Raw genomic sequence first — 18,237 nt, forward strand, 5'->3', positions numbered from 1 at the left:
TGCCAAATCTGACTAGTTTTCGCTAGATACTCTCGCCGTTTCATAGTAGTGGAGTCGTTTCTTTTCAGAACGCAATTTAAGAAAATTTTTGTTAAGTGAGTTAAGTAAATGAAGAATAAATGAAAAAGGTAGAAAGACAAAGAGAGAATAAAGTAAGAAATAGTAAAGTAAATGAGAAGATATGTGTTGACTTTTACCAAAAGGGAAAATGACTCCACTACTATAGAACGTATTAAAATGACAAAATGACTCTACTACTATAAAACAAAGGGAACATAATATTATTTCCTAATTTAATACTCCCTCCATCACACAAGGAAGGCTTCTTTCTGGGACGACACATAATTTTATACACATTTATTTAAAGGTTTAAAGGATAGAGAGAAAAGATTGTTGAATGTTTAAAAATAGAATAAATGCACAAAGTAAGGGAGATAGAGAAAGCTTGTTGGGTTTTAAAAGTAGAAAATAGAAATAAAAAATATGTTTTTGATCACTTGATTGTTTAAAAGTATGAGATAAAATGTAATTTTATTTTAATTATTTCCTAAATAAGTAAGGGGTCATATTAGTCAAGACGAACGAAAAAAAGAAATTGAGTCATCTTTAATGTGACAAAGGGTGTATTATTATAGCAATATTTATAAGAGGCGGATTAAAATAAAAATAATTGCTATTTTTAAAATCTGGAGGGAGTAAAAGATAAAAACTTACCAAATATTGAAATAAAATACTCCAAAATTATAGAGATAACAGGTGAATATGGGCTACAGTGACAAATAAACAAACATTGGATGAAAATAGGCTACAGAGGATCCTACCTGGTAGGGTAGAATCAGTGGCGGATGCAGGATTTTGAAGATCGGGGGTCCAGTTTTCTGGTAACAAGTGTAAGGTATTTTTTGATGCCGGCGTAGCCAAAAGTTGCGACATTATTATGTTGCGAGGGAGATAAGTAATGTGATATATTTAATTAAATGATATTAAAACTAGATATATGTATATATTTAATTTAAATATGAATAAATTTTGAAATAAGTTAATTAATGAAGTATATTACAAGAACATTTTTGTATATAATAGTAGTTGTAGAAAAAAAAAACATCACAAAAATAGCTAACAAATTGAAATTATCAATCATGTATAAATTTTGAAATAAGTTATTAATGAAGTACTATAAAACATTAAATTTTTGTGTATAATTGATGTATGAGTATAAAAAAAACATTTTTGTATATAATAGTAGTTGTAGAAAAAAAAAACATCACAAAAATAGCTAAAAAATTGAAATTATCAATCATGTATAAATTTTGAAATAAGTTATTAATGAAGTACTATAATACATTGTATTTTTGTGTATAATTGATGTATGAGTATAAAAAAACATCATAAGAAATAGTAAAAACACAAATAAAATGATAAAAGACTAAATTGATCTTGCTGGGAATTGAACATGGTTTAGGCAGTTGCTTGGCTAAGAAACTTATCCCTTGTGCTGAGTGACTATTTAAATTTTTTGGATACAGAACATATAGTAAAGGGTTGAAATGTTGGGGGTTCCATGGGACCCCCAACCGCCTATGTAGGTCCACCCCTAGGTAGAATTATGCACTGAATTCCATTTGGTCCCATAGAGAATCACTATCCAGAGATGTTCGCTTGGCCCGATCGGATAGTTTGTGAGACTTTACCTAGAGACGTTCACCCTACTAGGTCATTCATAGCATGTTTAGTGACATAAGGTTATCCATCCAAAGACCCCCACCCAGCTTTGTCATTCTCGGTCGTCTAGCCACAGTCGGGTGACCTGAGGCATGTCCATCGGAACCCCTTCAACTCGACTGGGTAGAGTTGGGCCACTATTCCACTTAGTCGGGTCATTTCGGTTGATTTGATTTAGAAGCTTATTTCAACGCATATTTGAACCATAGTATACCACCAACCGGGCTCCGTTTGAAGGGGGTCATCCGCCATTTTCATTATTTATACACTAGCTTGGAGAGAGAGAACGTAAGAGGAAAGACACTTCCGATCAAGATTTCATCATTTCGGGATGTATCTAGTCTAGTTTTCTTAATGTTCTGTTTTATTTGTGATGGTAATTTTGTTATGAACATGTTGAGTTAGATTTTATTGTAGAACTAGTGTCACGCCCGAGTGATGCATGACCGAACTGTTTTTTGTTATTAGCACTTAATCGAAATTATAAATTTACATTTATGAAATGAGTTTCACATTACAACAGATTCTAAATCCCAAATGTACTCTATAACAATTTAGTATACCAATATAAACTCATATAATCAAATAAGTTTCAAATATAAAAATTGCACTCGAAACACACGTCAATTATAACATTTTTCAATCTCTACTACAGAAAGATCAACCGCAAAAATATGTCAAAAAAATCTTTAAATATATATTAAAATATAAAAAAAAATCAAAAGCATCATCAACAACAGAAAGATCAAATGCCATATATTTATAGTCCAAAAACAATTACGAGACTCTTCTAAAACCTTTTACCTTCTCAACTTAGTGGGTGGCTAATTAAGTATAAAAGTGGTCATGAATGTCATTAATATTACCTTGTGTTATTTTTTTTAGCAGACAATTAATCAAGAAATGAAGATACATATTAATATTTCTCATATGCTTATAATTTATATTATATATTAGAAAAATCTTTTCAAATTCTCAATGACATTTATATTATAAATTTCAAAACTTGCTTTTTATATATATAGATTCCATATTGAAAATAAAAAATGGTAATAAAAAATCATTCTAAAATCAAACTATAATTGAATATTATTTTATTACATATAACCAAATTCGTGAAAATAGCCTCGAACTTGGTAAAAATTGGTAATTAAAAACTTGGTAAATCATTCTCAATCCACGTTCTAAGATCAAGAATCATAATAATAAAAAAAAAAGTGTATAATAGCCTCTTCTATGAACTTATTCTATCTTGGTAAGCAGCTAGAGCAATCATGAATAGCAAGTAAAGCACTTTACTCATTCACTTCGAAACTTACTCCAACACATTCCATTAATCAAATTTTTATGGAGAAGCAAAATTTGATCAAAAGATTCAAAAGGAGATTCATAGAATTTTTAAAATAGAGGAATTTGCAAAACAAATAAATTGATGAATATATATCTGTTTAAATTAATCAATTTGTACATTGAATGCATCGGAAGAACACGAATAATTCATTATAAAAGAACAACTAAATATTCTAAGACATGAATTCTATGAATACGGAAACTTACCATTTAGATTTTTTCAATAATTGAAGTAACTTGCAATTTTTCAATGTGGTTTATCTTGAACTAAAGCGCAAGACAATTGACAGGAGCTCAAGCCACACATTCCCTACCCTTAACCAGTGCACTGATACCATTGTGAGAGTTTTGGTGATGTACATTCGGACTCACATTAGTATGATATTATTCACTTTGAGTTAAGCCTTCATAGTTTTATTATCAGTGTACACTACAAAATACCCCATATTAACAGAGTTGGAATAACTACACATGCCCAAGGTTCCGGAACAGCTGGTTCCGGTTCCGGAAAATTTCGAACCGGAATCGAATCTTGAGCATATTTCGCGGTTACGGTTCCGCTTCGAAAACCGTCGATTTTCGTAGTTTTTGGCGGTTCTGATTTGCAACAGCCCGGGACGGCGATTCCGATACGGTTTCGATTCCGGACTTTTGGAATCTGAATCGGCACACGATTCCAAAAGTGGCGGTTTCGGTTCTATTTAAATTTTACGGTTCCGATTCAGAACTGTAATTGCCGGTTACGATTTCACGATTAACCGCCATAACCGTAATCTTTAGACATCTCTAGGAATAACACTTATATATTAGTATTTGCAACATTACTTATTTTTCAACATGGGATTTAGTTTATACCTCCACTCAACAAAATGTAAACACAGATACAATTCAAACAAAAATGAATTTTATTTTTTCTTATAATGAATAAAATCAACCCATTCTCAGGAGACAAAGGTTATATTATATTTGAGGCCCTGACCAAATACTCACTTCGTTCTCAATAATTGACACTCTTACTTTTTACTATTACTTTTTGATACTCCGTATTAGATTTTATATTTCACTAACTAATCGTACTTACAAGTTTATTATAAAATTAATTTATAAAAATATGACTTATTTCCTATTAATTTTTTACATCTACTTTTCATTATACTCCCTCCATTTTTTAAAAATGAAATATGATTATTACCGAACAAGTTTTATGAGAGTAAGACTGAACCGAGACTGCAAATAACCATTTTTTTTCCCATCACGAACACATAAAGATCAAAGTGAATCACATCTACGATCTTCCATAAATTTGGGATGAATCCTCGTCGTTTCCAGAAAGCTGCTACTCGCTAAGTGGTCGAGATTCGTCTGATTTCTTCTCAATTTCAATTATTCACCCAAATTCAGTCAATCTGGCAAATTTAGGGGGGATAAATTTGCGGCCTCGCTTGGCATTGAAGCAAACTCTACCGGGGGACCCAGACGACGAAGAGTGCAGACCCTGGCGCAGAAAGATCTTATTTTTCTCACCGCAATCGATAACTATGGCATTCAAATTTAGTTGGGTTTCGCTGATGAAGGTTTCGCTATTTCTGCTGCTGATTGGGGCTATTTTAGTTGCTTGCTTCACTCTCCCTGTCGAGAAGGTTGGATTCTTCTTTTGTTTTTTCTATTTATCGCTAATGATTTGAGTATCTTTTAGTTCGCTTCACTCTGCTTATTTAGGGGTATTTTTTCAACTGTTTTTTTCTTTTATGTTGTGCAATGTAGTATTTGTCTTTGATTGATGCTGTTGTAGATGATGTGGTCTTGATTTTGTTGATAAGAAATGCTGTAGATCAGTATCAGTCATTTTCATGAACTGAGCCAATTATGTCAATACCAGCTAGTTTAAAGCCTTTCCATGTGTTTCACTTCAAAGTAGAAAGACTTGAGAGCTGTCTAATTGGAATGTGGCAAATTGTTTTTTCCATATGTAGCAGTAGCCTTACATTCAAATTGCGCTGGAAGTATGAGATTTTGTCATTTATCTGACATTGGTTTTGCTCAATGTTTTTAATCAGATACTGAAGGATTTTTTAGTATGGATAGAGCAAGATCTTGGCCCTTGGGGTCCCCTAGTGCTGTAAGTGTTGGTTTCATTGCGCATGTTAGTTATTTTATTTCATGTCTGGCATTGCTGGCCCTTATTTTGTTTGAGATGTCTTCTGATAATAGTATTATATACTACTACAATTACCAAGTAAACTTACACACGATGTCACTTATACAACTAGAGTGGGAGCATATTAAAAACTGTGTTCAGGTTACGTTAGTTCAACTTTGGGTTATCTTAAGATGCAATTGACTCACAAATGTAATCCGATCATATTCTTATGTATTATCTATACATGCATATACAGCACATAACTAGTAGGTTACTTTTTTTGTCCAGTTGTTTCTACTTGAAGATATAAAATGCTTCATATGGCTGAATTGACTTTTATTACTCATTGATAATTAAAGAAAATGTTGATGTAATGGTTACCAGAATCATCAGAGACAATGATCGGTAGCTCAAGGATATGTTTCATACACCCTCCGTCAGCCATTAAATGTCCCATATTGCCATTTTTGGATGTCCGTTGTTAAATGTTCCATTTCACTTTTACTAGTACTTTAGTAATGGACCCTACATTCCACTAACTCATTGTACTTGCATTTTAATATAAAACTAATACTCCCTCCATCTCATAAAAATAGGACCTATATTCCACTAAATTTTTCCACCCATTTTCCTTTACATTTCTTAAAACCCGTTCCGAGTTTAAGTGGGGCTTTTAATCCTGGACGAAGGGAGTGTAACAGATTTATAGACTCAAACTTCGAACTTTGACCACCCACTGAATACGAGGCCGAGTTTAAATGGCAACCACTAAGAAGCTGGCTTACTAATCTAGTATCCTTTTCCTCATAGCTTTTGATATGTAAAATATTGTTTTAATAGTGGGAGAAAATTGTACCTATTTCTTATTTGGTATTTTTTCAAGACATTGACTGATTAATTTCTCTAAAAATGCGTGAGAACTATCTATCTTCATGTTAATTTGGGTCTCCTATTGGTTGTGAATTTGCAGGGCTGTTGCATACATTCCTTTAACGGTGTTGGCTGTTCCAGCTTCCATACTGACTGTGAGGATTATATCTGATATTTATTTCTCATGTAGTACATATTTATATTTCTTCTACTATGTAATGTTAGCAAATTAGTAATTATCACATCCAACCTAAGCTCATTTGTAGATAAAGAGGGATATGAAGTTGTCATGTATCCCTCACCTGCCATCTAACTTACTAAAGAGATTCTTTTTATCTTTTGATTCTTCCATAGTGATAATATGCTGGAATGGGCTGACTCTTAGCTTTGCTGATTGAGCTGAAAACTATTTAACGATTTATTATGTTTTTCAGCTGGGTGGTGGATATCTCTTTGGCTTGCCTATTGGTTTTTTTGCTGATTCTATTGGTGCAACATTAGGTGCTGGGGCTGCATTTCTTCTTGGGCGAACAGTAAGTTTCTCTATTCTGATAGAACTATAGTTTGCTAGTTTTATGAGTTTGACATTCAAGCGTAAGGAGCATCTATACCATAATAGTTCTGATGTTTTACCTTTACAATGTGGAGGGAGATTTATTTTGTTGGATGCTCATTGCTGTTTTTTTTGTTTGCGCTTTCTACTACAAACAGATAGGAAGATCCTTTGTGATTTCCAAATTAAAAGATTATCCCAAGTTCCGAGCAGTTACAATTGCTATTGAGAGATCAGGATTTAAGGTTTGTGTTTATATCAGTTTGGCATATTATTTTTGATTTCCTGAACATGCTGGACGGCTGAACCTTCTTCTAATTTTAATAATCAGATTTGATTCTTTTGCTTGAGTAATTTAATAAATATAGATTCATATTGTGCTGATACGGACTTGCACTTGTAGATCGTGTTGTTGCTCCGGCTTGTTCCTCTACTTCCCTTCAACATGATGAACTACCTCTTATCCGTGACTCCAGTACCTATTGTTCATTACATGCTAGCAACATGGTTGGGCATGATGGTATGTAAATCTGCATTGGTGATTCCATATTCAAATTTTCAAAGCATTAAAGTCCTCAAAATCCCTTGACTCTTAATATAATTTTTTGAGATTGATGATGTCATCCCATGAACCTCCTGTACTTTTACATGCATTTTTCTCGATAGTCTATATTCAGTTGTGTCCGTTCACGTCCTTTGCAGCCGATCACTTTTACTTTGGTCTATGTGGGAACTACATTAAAGGATCTTTCTGATGTAACACATGGATGGCATGAATTCTCCAGAACCCGATTGGTAATGCTTCAGTTCTGTCTGAAAATAGTTCTGAGGCCATCTTTTTTTTTTGTTTGGAGTTTGGACTTATTTCTGGTATTGTTATTCAAGATGCAGATTTAGATGTGACTATCCCTGAATTGGTTTGAAATTATCATAGAATTAGCATCAAAGCTCCTATGATGATCATGAACTTTTCAAAATCAAATAAACTTCACAAGTGCCAGATCAAGTAACTTTAAGCTAGTGAGTTTCTGATTAGGGTAGCCTTTTATGTATCCCAGCATACTATTGCAAGCCTCTTGAAAATTAGTGCTATATAAACTGAAGTGTTTGGGGGAACTATGGTATAAGAATAGTGATTGTAATGTCTGATCCTGTTGTTTGTGATGGAAAACTACATTGGAATTCTATTCTTACTAGAGACAAGTCTTTAAAAGTAGATTAATTAAGAAAATCCTGGGCATACTAGCTTGTAATATGTGGCATGACTGTATATCAGTATACGTGTCCGTATTATAAAAGTATAATCTCTAGAAACTGTTCCATTACAAATTTAACTAAAATTTTCATAAACTATGCTTATCCTTATCCTTGTCTTTGTTAAGTTGTTATTCCCAGAATGTGAGAATTATTTGTTGATCTTGAATATGATATTTGAGCGACTATGTTTGCCTGTCTGTTTTCTTTTAGACTGGGCACTAAGATTGTGAGCTGATGGCTGAAGAGTTGAAATGCAATTGTCCCTGCTTGAATTCTGTTGTTTTGATTCTATCTTCTACTTTGATGCAGGCATTTATCTTCCTGGGTCTTCTGATGTCTGGTATGTTTCAAGTCATTTCAGTTTGACATTGGTTATGTTGTCTATTGCACAAATTATTTGAGGCATGATGGTGTGTGTATGAGCCTCTGAGGCCTTCGAGTTATTGAGGTTCTTTTGAATCGTGTTGTTCGTTTGGTAGAATTTTGGAAAGATACTTAGGCTCTTACGAAGGCAGAAAGCTGGGTGTCATGAGCTTCTGCTTTAGAAACATAGTTCTCGATCATTTAAGTGAACCATTTATCACAATGGAGGAACCAATATTATTTATGGCACTCCTTGAAGAAGTACTATTTCATATTTTCAGTAATACCAAATTCATATATGTGTGATTTGCTGTGCTTGCAGTGGTGTTGATAATATGCATCACAAGAGTTGCAAAATCTGCTTTAGAAAAGGCTTTAGCTGAAACCGGGGCCTGTCTAGATGGAGATGCCTTGCCACAATCGTTGCCTCTCATGTCCTCTCCTTTGGTCAACCTCGATGAGCCACTTATAATCAAGATTGATACCGATCAAGACAACCACGAACACTAGTTCATCACGTGTAAATTCTCTCTACTCCCAATTTTTCAGTTGTAATATCTTTCATATTCATCTGTACAGTCGGCATCTATAGTCTTTAGCTACATCGAACTTCATGGTTATTCAATGTGTACTTTAAATTTCACTTCCTGTAATTGTTCTTCATGTCAAAGCTAGCACAAGAAGTTTTCTGATCAATGCAACGTCGACTTGTTTGAGACCGATCGACCTTGCATTTGAGTGCTTGATTTTGGTCTAGATTGATGAGATTGCTTCCAAATTTGCTTTTGATATCAATGTAGGACAGTTGAAGATAACTAAATCCACAATTTTTACTGTTACACTCCCACCTAATGGATGGTGGGGCTGGACCACCATTATTAACAAGCGCGTACACTGTTGAAGATGGATAATCTGTATTTCTTTTCATCTGAATGTATTTCTCATGTAATTGGAGGATACCAACTTAGTGATTTTAAAAAGTAAACATAAAGGCAAGATAGCAATGATGATATCCAAACGCCATGTACAAGCTTTGAGTGCATGGTGGCCACTCCACTCATTTTCTTTCCTATAAACAAGAAGAGAAAGCATAACTTTTGATAATCTCACACACCAAATTTCTTGCTTGATCAACTGTAGAAAATGGAAGTTAGGCTGTCCCCACCATCAACGCATTTCTTTGTTTCTTGACCTATTTAACAAGGGTCTCTTGATGCAGAAGCTTATCCAAAGATGACTAATCTGAGCTTGGTTTCTTGCTTCAACGTATGCAGGGATCAGACGCAGGTCTCAGGGCCCGGGACGAGGATCTGGAACTGCACGGAGAAGACCATTGAGCTTCAAGTGAGAGTCGGGTGTATACTGAAGAAGGTTCACACATTGAAGGCGGGGTCATCAAAGAGGTTGAAGAGCAAGAACATCTACAAGGCGTACATGCCGGGAAAGGCTAAGGGGATAAAGGATTTGCTTTACTACTATGATGAAACATGCCATCCATACATATGGATACATGATGCTGGGTGTGATTTTTCTAGGATGCTTAAGCAGCAGTATATTAGTCTTGAGGATTTGAGAGATTGTTCGGAGATCAAAGTCTTTAGGGATCATCAGAGGGGATGCATAACGGTTCGTAAGAAATCGAGGCCTGATTTTTGTTGATGTTATGATCCAGGATTCTTGCTTCTTTGTTTCTTGTTTCTTTTCTTTTGTAATTTGTCACTGTTGTTTCCCGAAACTCTCTTGTGAATGTTTCTGTAAGATGCAATTTTTTGTTTTCAGATGGAACTTCTAAATGTTCATGTTAGTGACAACTTTCTTTTTTTGACTTTTGTAATGTGCATGAGTACAAGTTTGTATCCTCTGTTTTTGTCTTTGTTCGTGTCCAGATTTATATTTTATTTTTGAGTGAACTGTATAAATGGTACTTGAATTTTATAGTTTGTGTCCAAGTTTGTGAATGTTTGTGTCCTGAACTTTAAAAATATCATGGATATTCTCTGAAAATAGCAGTAATTTCATTCATGGTACATTTTCATTATTTGGCCTATTTTTTCACCGAAAATGCCTCCAAGACATGGAGAGTATTTTTGTACTTTCATAAACTTAGGGTACATGGTATATAATATTTCTCTCTCTCTCTAGTACCATTGGATATCCGAATGCCATTTTTAACTTAGTTTGGGTACTTTTTTACTATTTGGCCTATTTTTTCCAACGAAAAGTTCAGGCTCCGCAAATTCCAAGTTCAGGGTCCATTTATGTGGCAACCTCAAAGTTCACTCTGTATTATATTATTGCACAATTTTACTATGTAAGAAACTGGTCTAATTAAAGTTTACTTAACCTTGAACTCGTTCCATAATCCGAACCTTAGGCGAGTGGAGATTCAACGCAGTGTACCATAAACACATGTAGATTAATATTTTAGGAATTTATGTTGATAATCTGGCAGCAAGACTACATATAGAAATATGAACCGGACATTGAGCAATTTAACGTAGTAGAAGTATACTTGTCATGTTAATCGTTTACGACGTTTAATCGAATCTTATAGGTGAATCCACGACTTTAAGAATCTATGTATATGCCAATTGAATGCATCATGCATGAACAGTTCCTAGCATATTCAACTGAAGAAAGCTAGGAAATCTTTAAATGCACATATGCATTATTTTGGTCATTGGAAGGAATTATTTATTCAATAAATATTTAAATTTATCTCATAACTTATAAATATTTTTAAAAAAGGCCAAAACTCGCCTTTTATATATACAGATTAAAATATTTTTAATCGAAATCAATTACACAAAATTAGGAATAATATCATTATATAAAAATTGTAAATAATTAATGTGTACTCCATAACACAATGAACATTACATGTACAAAGTAAATCATGAATAACAAAGAAACCTTCAAGTGGATTCTAACTCCAACAAAATAACTAAATTATGGAAAATGATAAAGATATCACAATTACATAAATCATACCACAACTTATCCTGTGCTATGCACAAATTAATATATTTTTAAAATATTAATTTTCAATTTTAAATTAATTAAACAAATTAGAATTAATATTAATAATGAACAATATGAGTAACAATTTTAGTTATATGAGAAAAAAAAATCTATACAAATCAACATTGATGCAAAATAAAGTTGAAATAAATCACATAATATAATGTTTAAACAATAAATCATGGAGTAGGAAGATAAAAATCTATCACAATAAAGAATTAAATACAATGGATAGTTACTTATCATCATCACCATCGTAATAATTCCAGTCAGATTCCACTTCCTTTTTTTCTCTTTTCACTCTGAAAATGACAACTCCTGCGCTGAAAAAACAACTTCCTCCCTTCCGGTCTCGTCTCCAATCTCCAGCAAGCTCTCGCAAATCGCAAGCCGGATGAAGACGGCGCTGTTCGTCCAAGGCCGACACCGATTCCTCCCGCCCCTTCTCTTCCGAGGGCGATGATGATCTCTTAAGGCCTTTAACGAACGGCGCAACCCAGCCATTTTCTTCTTTGCTCGCCTCAGCTTCCTGGGAAACGGGAGTATCGTTAAGTACACTACACGATACAAATACAACATTCTTAAAATCACTCACAAATGATATTAAGAATTCATCTATTTCTCTTCTATCTCATTCCTCAATTAGAAGTATAAACATATTATGATGTGAATCTTAGAATTTTGATATAGTCATTCTATCTTTATTAATTGAATAAGACAATTAATACCAAGATGATTCCATTTTATACTTGTAACAACGAAGTGTTATTTTATGCCACTAATCCACTAACTAAAACTAAATAATCAACTCTTATCCACTCATTATTTATGAAACTAAATAATTCATGTTTACATTTAAATAATAATATTTATTTCAAAAGGACATTTCCTTAAATAACCCCAAAACTCCCCTTATTTCCTTAAATACTCCAAAACTCCCTTTTTATATATTGTACGGATATATATATAGATAGATTAAATAATCAGTGTCAGAACTATTATTGGAAATTAATAAATCCAGAATCAGTGTAAAATCTAAACTCTTTTAATTCCATTAACCGATTGTCCATTTCATTTCTCATGCAATTGGATCAATCCATCACATTAAATACAAATAATTAACAGCAAGGGATTTGATTTTTCATTTTATTTTCCTCACCCAAAATTTTCCTATAAATTGTATCAAATCATTTTTAAAATTTCATTCATCACAATCATAACTTTTTTTATGGCAACTTTTATTTGCTCTATAAAAATAGTTAATAATTTCTTTCATCACAATCATAATTGTGTAATATATATTTTTTTGTGTACAATTTCCTTATAGTAATATTGTTGCTATTTCGTTTAGTTAATTTATAAATCAGAAATTAATATTTTCAAAATATCTTCATCCGTGCATCATGTAATAGTACTAGTTTATTTAGAATTCAAGATTTTTATAGTGTAACAGAACATATTTTAAATTCTACTCCTACTACATTATTGTAAATTGTAATTGACGTATTTTTCCACACGTTTTACTAGCCAGGTGTACGCGGCGTATAGTGTGTTAGTATTTCTTTTTACTAAGTTAAATTTTAAACGGTCAAATTGTAATAGTTCGAAGTTCGAAACCTTCGAACACACTCCCTTCCTAAAATATCTCATTTTGATTATTTAGGTATGTAATTAAAAGTTTCATTCAATTTTTTTCATTAGGCATACGTGGGTTTTTTCCTACACTAAATAATTAACATCATACATACATTATAAATAAATTTATAAAAATAAGATTATTATTTCACTAATTGTTTCCATTTATAATATTTACATTTACTAAAAACTGCATCAAGTTATAGTAAAAATGAGACTGCAAATCGCAGAGTGGGATCGTTTTGCTTGGCCTCTAAATGTTATTTTTGCTGTACTTTAGATATTAAATATTTTTTCTTTAAATTTAAAATATTGAACTATACTCGAGAATAAAAAAATGAAGGAACGACAAATCAAGTCACCTTGAACTATTGTATTTCGATTTGAGAATCTTGTGTCAAATTTCATTTCTATTGAAATAAAATTCATATCCAACATATTCAATTTTTAAAAAAATAATTTTTTTAAATTTAATTGACTATTTATCACCGGCATCCTTATCATATTTGTACAAGTATAAGAAGAGCTAACTAAGTAACTAATTAATAATGAATGAAGAAATAAATACTAATTATATATGGCAGGTATACTCATCCTACATTAGAATATTGTACTCCACATTTACTCTTTTTCTATATCTAATTTTGCAACACCAATTGTTAATTTATGTTCTGATAAATGATTAAGAAAACTGCCATTAAAACATTTTTTTACCCAATTTCAGTTTATGCCGAAATGCAGGAAATATTTTTATCATGAACTTTTGACGTTCAGAAAAGTGTAATTTACAGTAAAATTCTTGTCTTTGACTATCATAATAAAAACTTTCAATTCCAAAAATATAATCTCCAATAGATTTTATCTTTAACCAGAAGGAATATTTTCAGGCAACATCTTAAAAAATAAAATAACTGAGTACCTATAGCACGTGGACCAACGTCCAGGTATCACAACAAATTAATGCAGATAAGGAAGAGATTTGGAAGATTGCAGCCGAAGACCTTTAGGGATAATATCGAGTCTTAATTGCAATGTTATCCCAATTGGTTGAAGGATTTATTCATTAGTATTTCGTTTTACTATTATAGTCATTAGCTGTAGTATATTTCATTATGCCATTGTTGAGAAATTAAAGTCTCCTTAAGGTTTGTCAAAAAAGATACATCCTCCGTCCCATTAAATATACAACATTTGATTTTCGGCACGAAATTTTATGTAGTGTTGTTTTGTGAGTTAGTGAAGAGAGAGTAAAGTAAGAGAGAAGAAAAAGTAGAGAGACTATTGTTACCATTTTTAGAAACGTTTCATTTTTAATGAAACAGACCAAAAAGGAAAACGTTTTATTTCTAATGCGACATAGGGAGTAATTCACATGACAACAAAAAGAATGGCCAATGATAATTTTTAATGATATTTTGGACACTAATTTATGTGTCTATTTATAATATCAATGTTTCATAAAGAATTTTTTTATTGTTAGAGTCTCAACTAAAATTAGAATACACAAACACAAGAGTATTAAAAAAAAAAATTAAGATAATTTGCCCTCAATATAGAGACGCTTTCTTTTGCGTCCTAATTATGGTTATTCTTTAAAAAATTTAAAAAGCTTTAATAGTTGCGTCTCAATTTTTATGTCCTTAAAGATAAGTTTTTTTTGTATTATCATTGAGTTTATTGAGTTGTATTCATGCGAGATGTGTGAGGTTTGTTCGACGTTGCCATTTCATGGCTAGGCATTGGTCCTTTCTTCTTTATCATTCCAATTTATTTATTACATTGTCTAATACTCTTCCTGTTCGATGGTAGTTGAGTTGTATAACCGCTACAATGAGAGCCCACATCATCATCGGCTTGTCGAATCAGGATTCCATTTGGGTAGCAAAATCTTAGGATTATCTGAACCATTGATTGGTTCAAAGCATTCACAAGTTCGTCGACCTCACCCGACCTCAACGGGTGAGTTAAGAGTCCAGGAATCGGCCGACATTAATGAAAGCAACAATTAACATGAACATAAATAAAAAAAAGTAGTTAGGAAAATTTCAAGCGTCTTCAAGTTCCATACAAGGGACGAAGAAGATAGAAAAACGTACGAGATAACATACATAAGGTGAAGAACGAAGAAAGAAACGCCAAACAACGTGAGACAAGGATTAGGTTTTGAATAATTTTCCTTCGATATCTCATTATTAAAGATACGGCTCTATTTATAATTATCCGAAGATCCTAACTGATTTAGATTACAATGATTTGGGAGTATTATCCAAAGGTGAAAGGAAGTTTGTGTGAGTTGACTACACGATAAAGAAGTTGACCAAGCGATAGAGAAGTTGGCTGAAGTCAAAGGTCTCAAGTTCGAGTCCTCGGTGACGCGACCTTAAATTTAATTTTCCACAAAAAGGTGAAAGGAAATAAATAAACGCGCTCCTAACGAAGGAAACATAATCAATTTAAATTGTAATCCGCTTGCCATGCCATGCAGGGGTCTTCTCCGATCATCTACATGCATAACGTCTCATTGAGGTTCGAGAGGAAGAGATTCATTATGGCGAGTGTCGTAAGTGAGATTAAGACAACATTGTTCTTTCTTGGTTAGGAATTCGTTCCTTTAATCGTATTTATTTCGTTGTTCGGTCTAATCAATCACAATTATCACTCACCAGTTCATCATCAGGCATCTTAAGTGCAGTATAGGTCGAACTGAGATACTATTAGCGAATGAGTACCATGGTTATACGTTCCTATCCACTCTATATAAAATTTAAAATGAAAATTATGAAATTGAGATTGATAAATACAAAGCATGTTCAACCTAAATTTCATGAATTACCATTCCAATCAAGCTACACACTTATTTTTTGTGTGGGAGTTACAATATTGAATTTTCAAAAACGGCAACCTTTTTTAATCTCGCTTTTATTTTACTGTATCTAACCATGCTTAATTGTAAACCGAGTAAGCCAAGCCAACAGAGGCAAAAACCCTTTAAATCCAAGCTAAGCCGCCTAACAAAATTTATAGCAGTATATATATGTGTATTGGAGTGAATCTATTAGAAAACACAATTTATAATAATTAAATATAAGCATAAATAAATCCCAGAAGAGAATGTAACACACTCCACTCTGAGCCAGTCTGCACTTTGTCTTGTTACTATTCTCTCTCTCTCACTCAGACGCGTTTTAATGTTGTGCTACAACCGCCTCTAAAATAGACTATATATCTCACCACATTGGATTTGTAATAGTCCCGTTTCTTGCGTTTTGAGTGGTGAAACATGAGTCAAGAAGAGTTCTTGAAGGTCCAGGTACCTTTTTATTATCCCTCTCATTTCAAGATGCATTTTTTATTTGTTACTTGATTTATTTAGTTCATTCTTTCCTCAGTTTCTTGCTTTATTTTATTGTGTTTGGCTATGTTGAGTAGTAGTAAAAAAGTTTTGATTTTTATTTCACTCTGTTGACACAGACTTGTGTTCTCAAAGTCCATATACACTGTGATGGGTGTAAACAAAAAGTGCAGAAAATCTTGAAGAAAATCGATGGTATTTATCAATTCCTCAATTCATTTATTGTTTGTAAACTTGTTGGAATGTATATAATTTCTTAATTTAACACCGGAATGTTGATTGTAGGCGTCTACACCACGAAAGTAGAATCCGAGCAGGGTAAGGTTACGGTTTCCGGAAATGTGGACGCCGGCACGCTCATCAAGAAGCTTTCGAAAAAAGGAAAGCATGCCGAAATCTGGGGCGCCCCCAATGACAATCCATCCAAGAATGCCAATAACAAGGTCCAGCCGCCTCCGCCTCCGCCTAAGAACAGCGGTGGCGGCAACAAAGGAGGGCCGCCGCAGCAGATAAAAGCGCTTCAAGATCTGAAGCTGCCGCCGCTCAACGCCAACCCCAACCCCAACCCCGGCAACCAAAAGGCGATGAAGCCGAGCTTGCCGGAGGAAGAGGGACTGAGTGATGATGAGGAGGACTACGACGATGATGATGAAGACGAAGACGAGGATGATGCAGCGACAAAGATGAAACAGCCGCCGCAAATGCCTAATATGATGATGCCACAGATGAAGAAGAAGGCCGCCAATGCTGGTGGAAATGGGAAGAACAAAGAAGGCGGCGGCGGTGCAGCTGGTGGGACTATACCTATTCAAAGGGTGAATCAAGGTGTGGCTGGGGCTGGGGCTGGGGCTGGTGTTGGGAAAAAAGGTGGAAATCAAAATCAAGGGAAGGCTGGCAAAAAAGGTGGCGGTGGGGCTGCAAATATGAACAATTTCATAGCTAAGAAAGGGGGTGGAAATGATGTGGGCCCTATGGGAAATATGCCAATGCCCAATTTACCACCCATGGCAAATCTGGCTGCTGTTAATGGCGGCGGTGCTGGCTCAGGCTACTTCCAAGGTGGACCCCCAGGGCCGGATCAAATGGGAGGGAACCCTCTCTATCAACAGCAGGTGGCGCCAATGATGATGAACCAGCAGCGCGCCGCAGGAAACCAGGGCTTCCAGCCGATGATGATGAACCAGCAGCACGCCGCGGGCAACGAGGGCTTCCAACCGATGATGATGAACCAGCAGCGCGCCGCAGGCAATGAGGGCTTCCAGCCGATGATGTATGCACCACTGCCACCAGATGTGAACTACATGCCACCCTATCCTCCTTACCCTTACCCAGCACCCCCGGGCCAGCTGGCCAATCAGTTCTCGATGTTCAACGACGAGAACACCTCCAGCTGCACCGTGATGTGAGCCGGATTCTAGTGACTTGCTGATAGTGATGATGGCTTGATGCCATCATTCTATACCTAGACATGGTTTTACATTTTTTACATTGATTTTAATTTTGAGTTGATGATACCCCAAAACTGAAATAAAATCATAGAGAATGAGGTTTTAGAACCCCATCTCTCTGACCTTGTTTTTTGAATTCTACATATGAATTAACCATGGGATGTTGGAATTGAAGTTTGGGAGGATTTTCTCCTTTATTATTACTCCTATTATTTTTTTTTATTTTTCTGAGCAAGTTAATAAGATGTGTACATGACTAGTTACTAGTAGTAGTTGTGTTTAAAGAAGATGAGAGTATAGTGGTGAGCTTTTGAAATTATTGAATTGGCTTCTACAAAAAGAGTATGTGGAGAGTGATTGGAAATTATGGAGAGGACATTTTGGGGATCCATTAATTGATGAAGAGTAGGCCAACCTCCCCCAGTCACCTAAAAGTGTTGGGTGATATTCATTTTTAGAGATGAGGCTAATTGTTATTGCTTTTGGTTTTTGGTTAAAAGCCAAATCTGTGCATATGAAAATGTAC

The 18,237-nt window shown here is 34.2% G+C and overlaps 3 protein-coding genes across 4 annotated transcripts; all 3 read left to right on the plus strand.

Annotated features, from left to right (window-relative positions):
• The first annotated feature begins 4,303 nt into the window (after nucleotides 1-4,303).
• On the plus strand, nucleotides 4,304-9,667 carry LOC125197214 (TVP38/TMEM64 family membrane protein slr0305-like). 2 transcript variants are annotated; one of them, XM_048095928.1, is made up of 10 exons: nucleotides 4,304-4,712; nucleotides 5,130-5,191; nucleotides 6,183-6,237; nucleotides 6,517-6,615; nucleotides 6,794-6,880; nucleotides 7,039-7,155; nucleotides 7,338-7,430; nucleotides 8,202-8,232; nucleotides 8,578-8,775; nucleotides 9,530-9,667. In XM_048095928.1, exons 1-9 carry the CDS (start codon nucleotides 4,611-4,613, stop codon nucleotides 8,763-8,765), a joined length of 834 nt encoding a protein of 277 aa, XP_047951885.1. In that variant the 5' UTR covers nucleotides 4,304-4,610; the 3' UTR covers nucleotides 8,766-8,775; nucleotides 9,530-9,667. The 2 variants fall into 2 exon arrangements, with proteins under 2 accessions (XP_047951885.1, XP_047951884.1); XM_048095927.1 differs by lacking the exon at nucleotides 9,530-9,667 and having other exon boundaries at nucleotides 8,578-8,975.
• On the plus strand, nucleotides 9,280-10,082 carry LOC125197215. The gene has a single exon (XM_048095929.1). The coding sequence runs from the start codon at nucleotides 9,489-9,491 to the stop codon at nucleotides 9,912-9,914; it is 426 nt and encodes a 141-aa protein (XP_047951886.1). The 5' UTR covers nucleotides 9,280-9,488; the 3' UTR covers nucleotides 9,915-10,082.
• Nucleotides 10,083-16,078: 5,996 nt separating this feature from the next.
• LOC125196286 (heavy metal-associated isoprenylated plant protein 32-like) lies at nucleotides 16,079-17,847 on the plus strand. Its single transcript, XM_048094739.1, has 3 exons — nucleotides 16,079-16,221; nucleotides 16,383-16,458; nucleotides 16,549-17,847. Exons 1-3 carry the CDS (start codon nucleotides 16,192-16,194, stop codon nucleotides 17,667-17,669), a joined length of 1,227 nt encoding a protein of 408 aa, XP_047950696.1. The 5' UTR covers nucleotides 16,079-16,191; the 3' UTR covers nucleotides 17,670-17,847.
• Nucleotides 17,848-18,237: the final 390 nt, after the last annotated feature.

Source organism: Salvia hispanica, chromosome 6 (assembly GCF_023119035.1).
Source record: "Salvia hispanica cultivar TCC Black 2014 chromosome 6, UniMelb_Shisp_WGS_1.0, whole genome shotgun sequence".
Lineage (NCBI taxonomy): Eukaryota > Viridiplantae > Streptophyta > Magnoliopsida > Lamiales > Lamiaceae > Salvia > Salvia hispanica.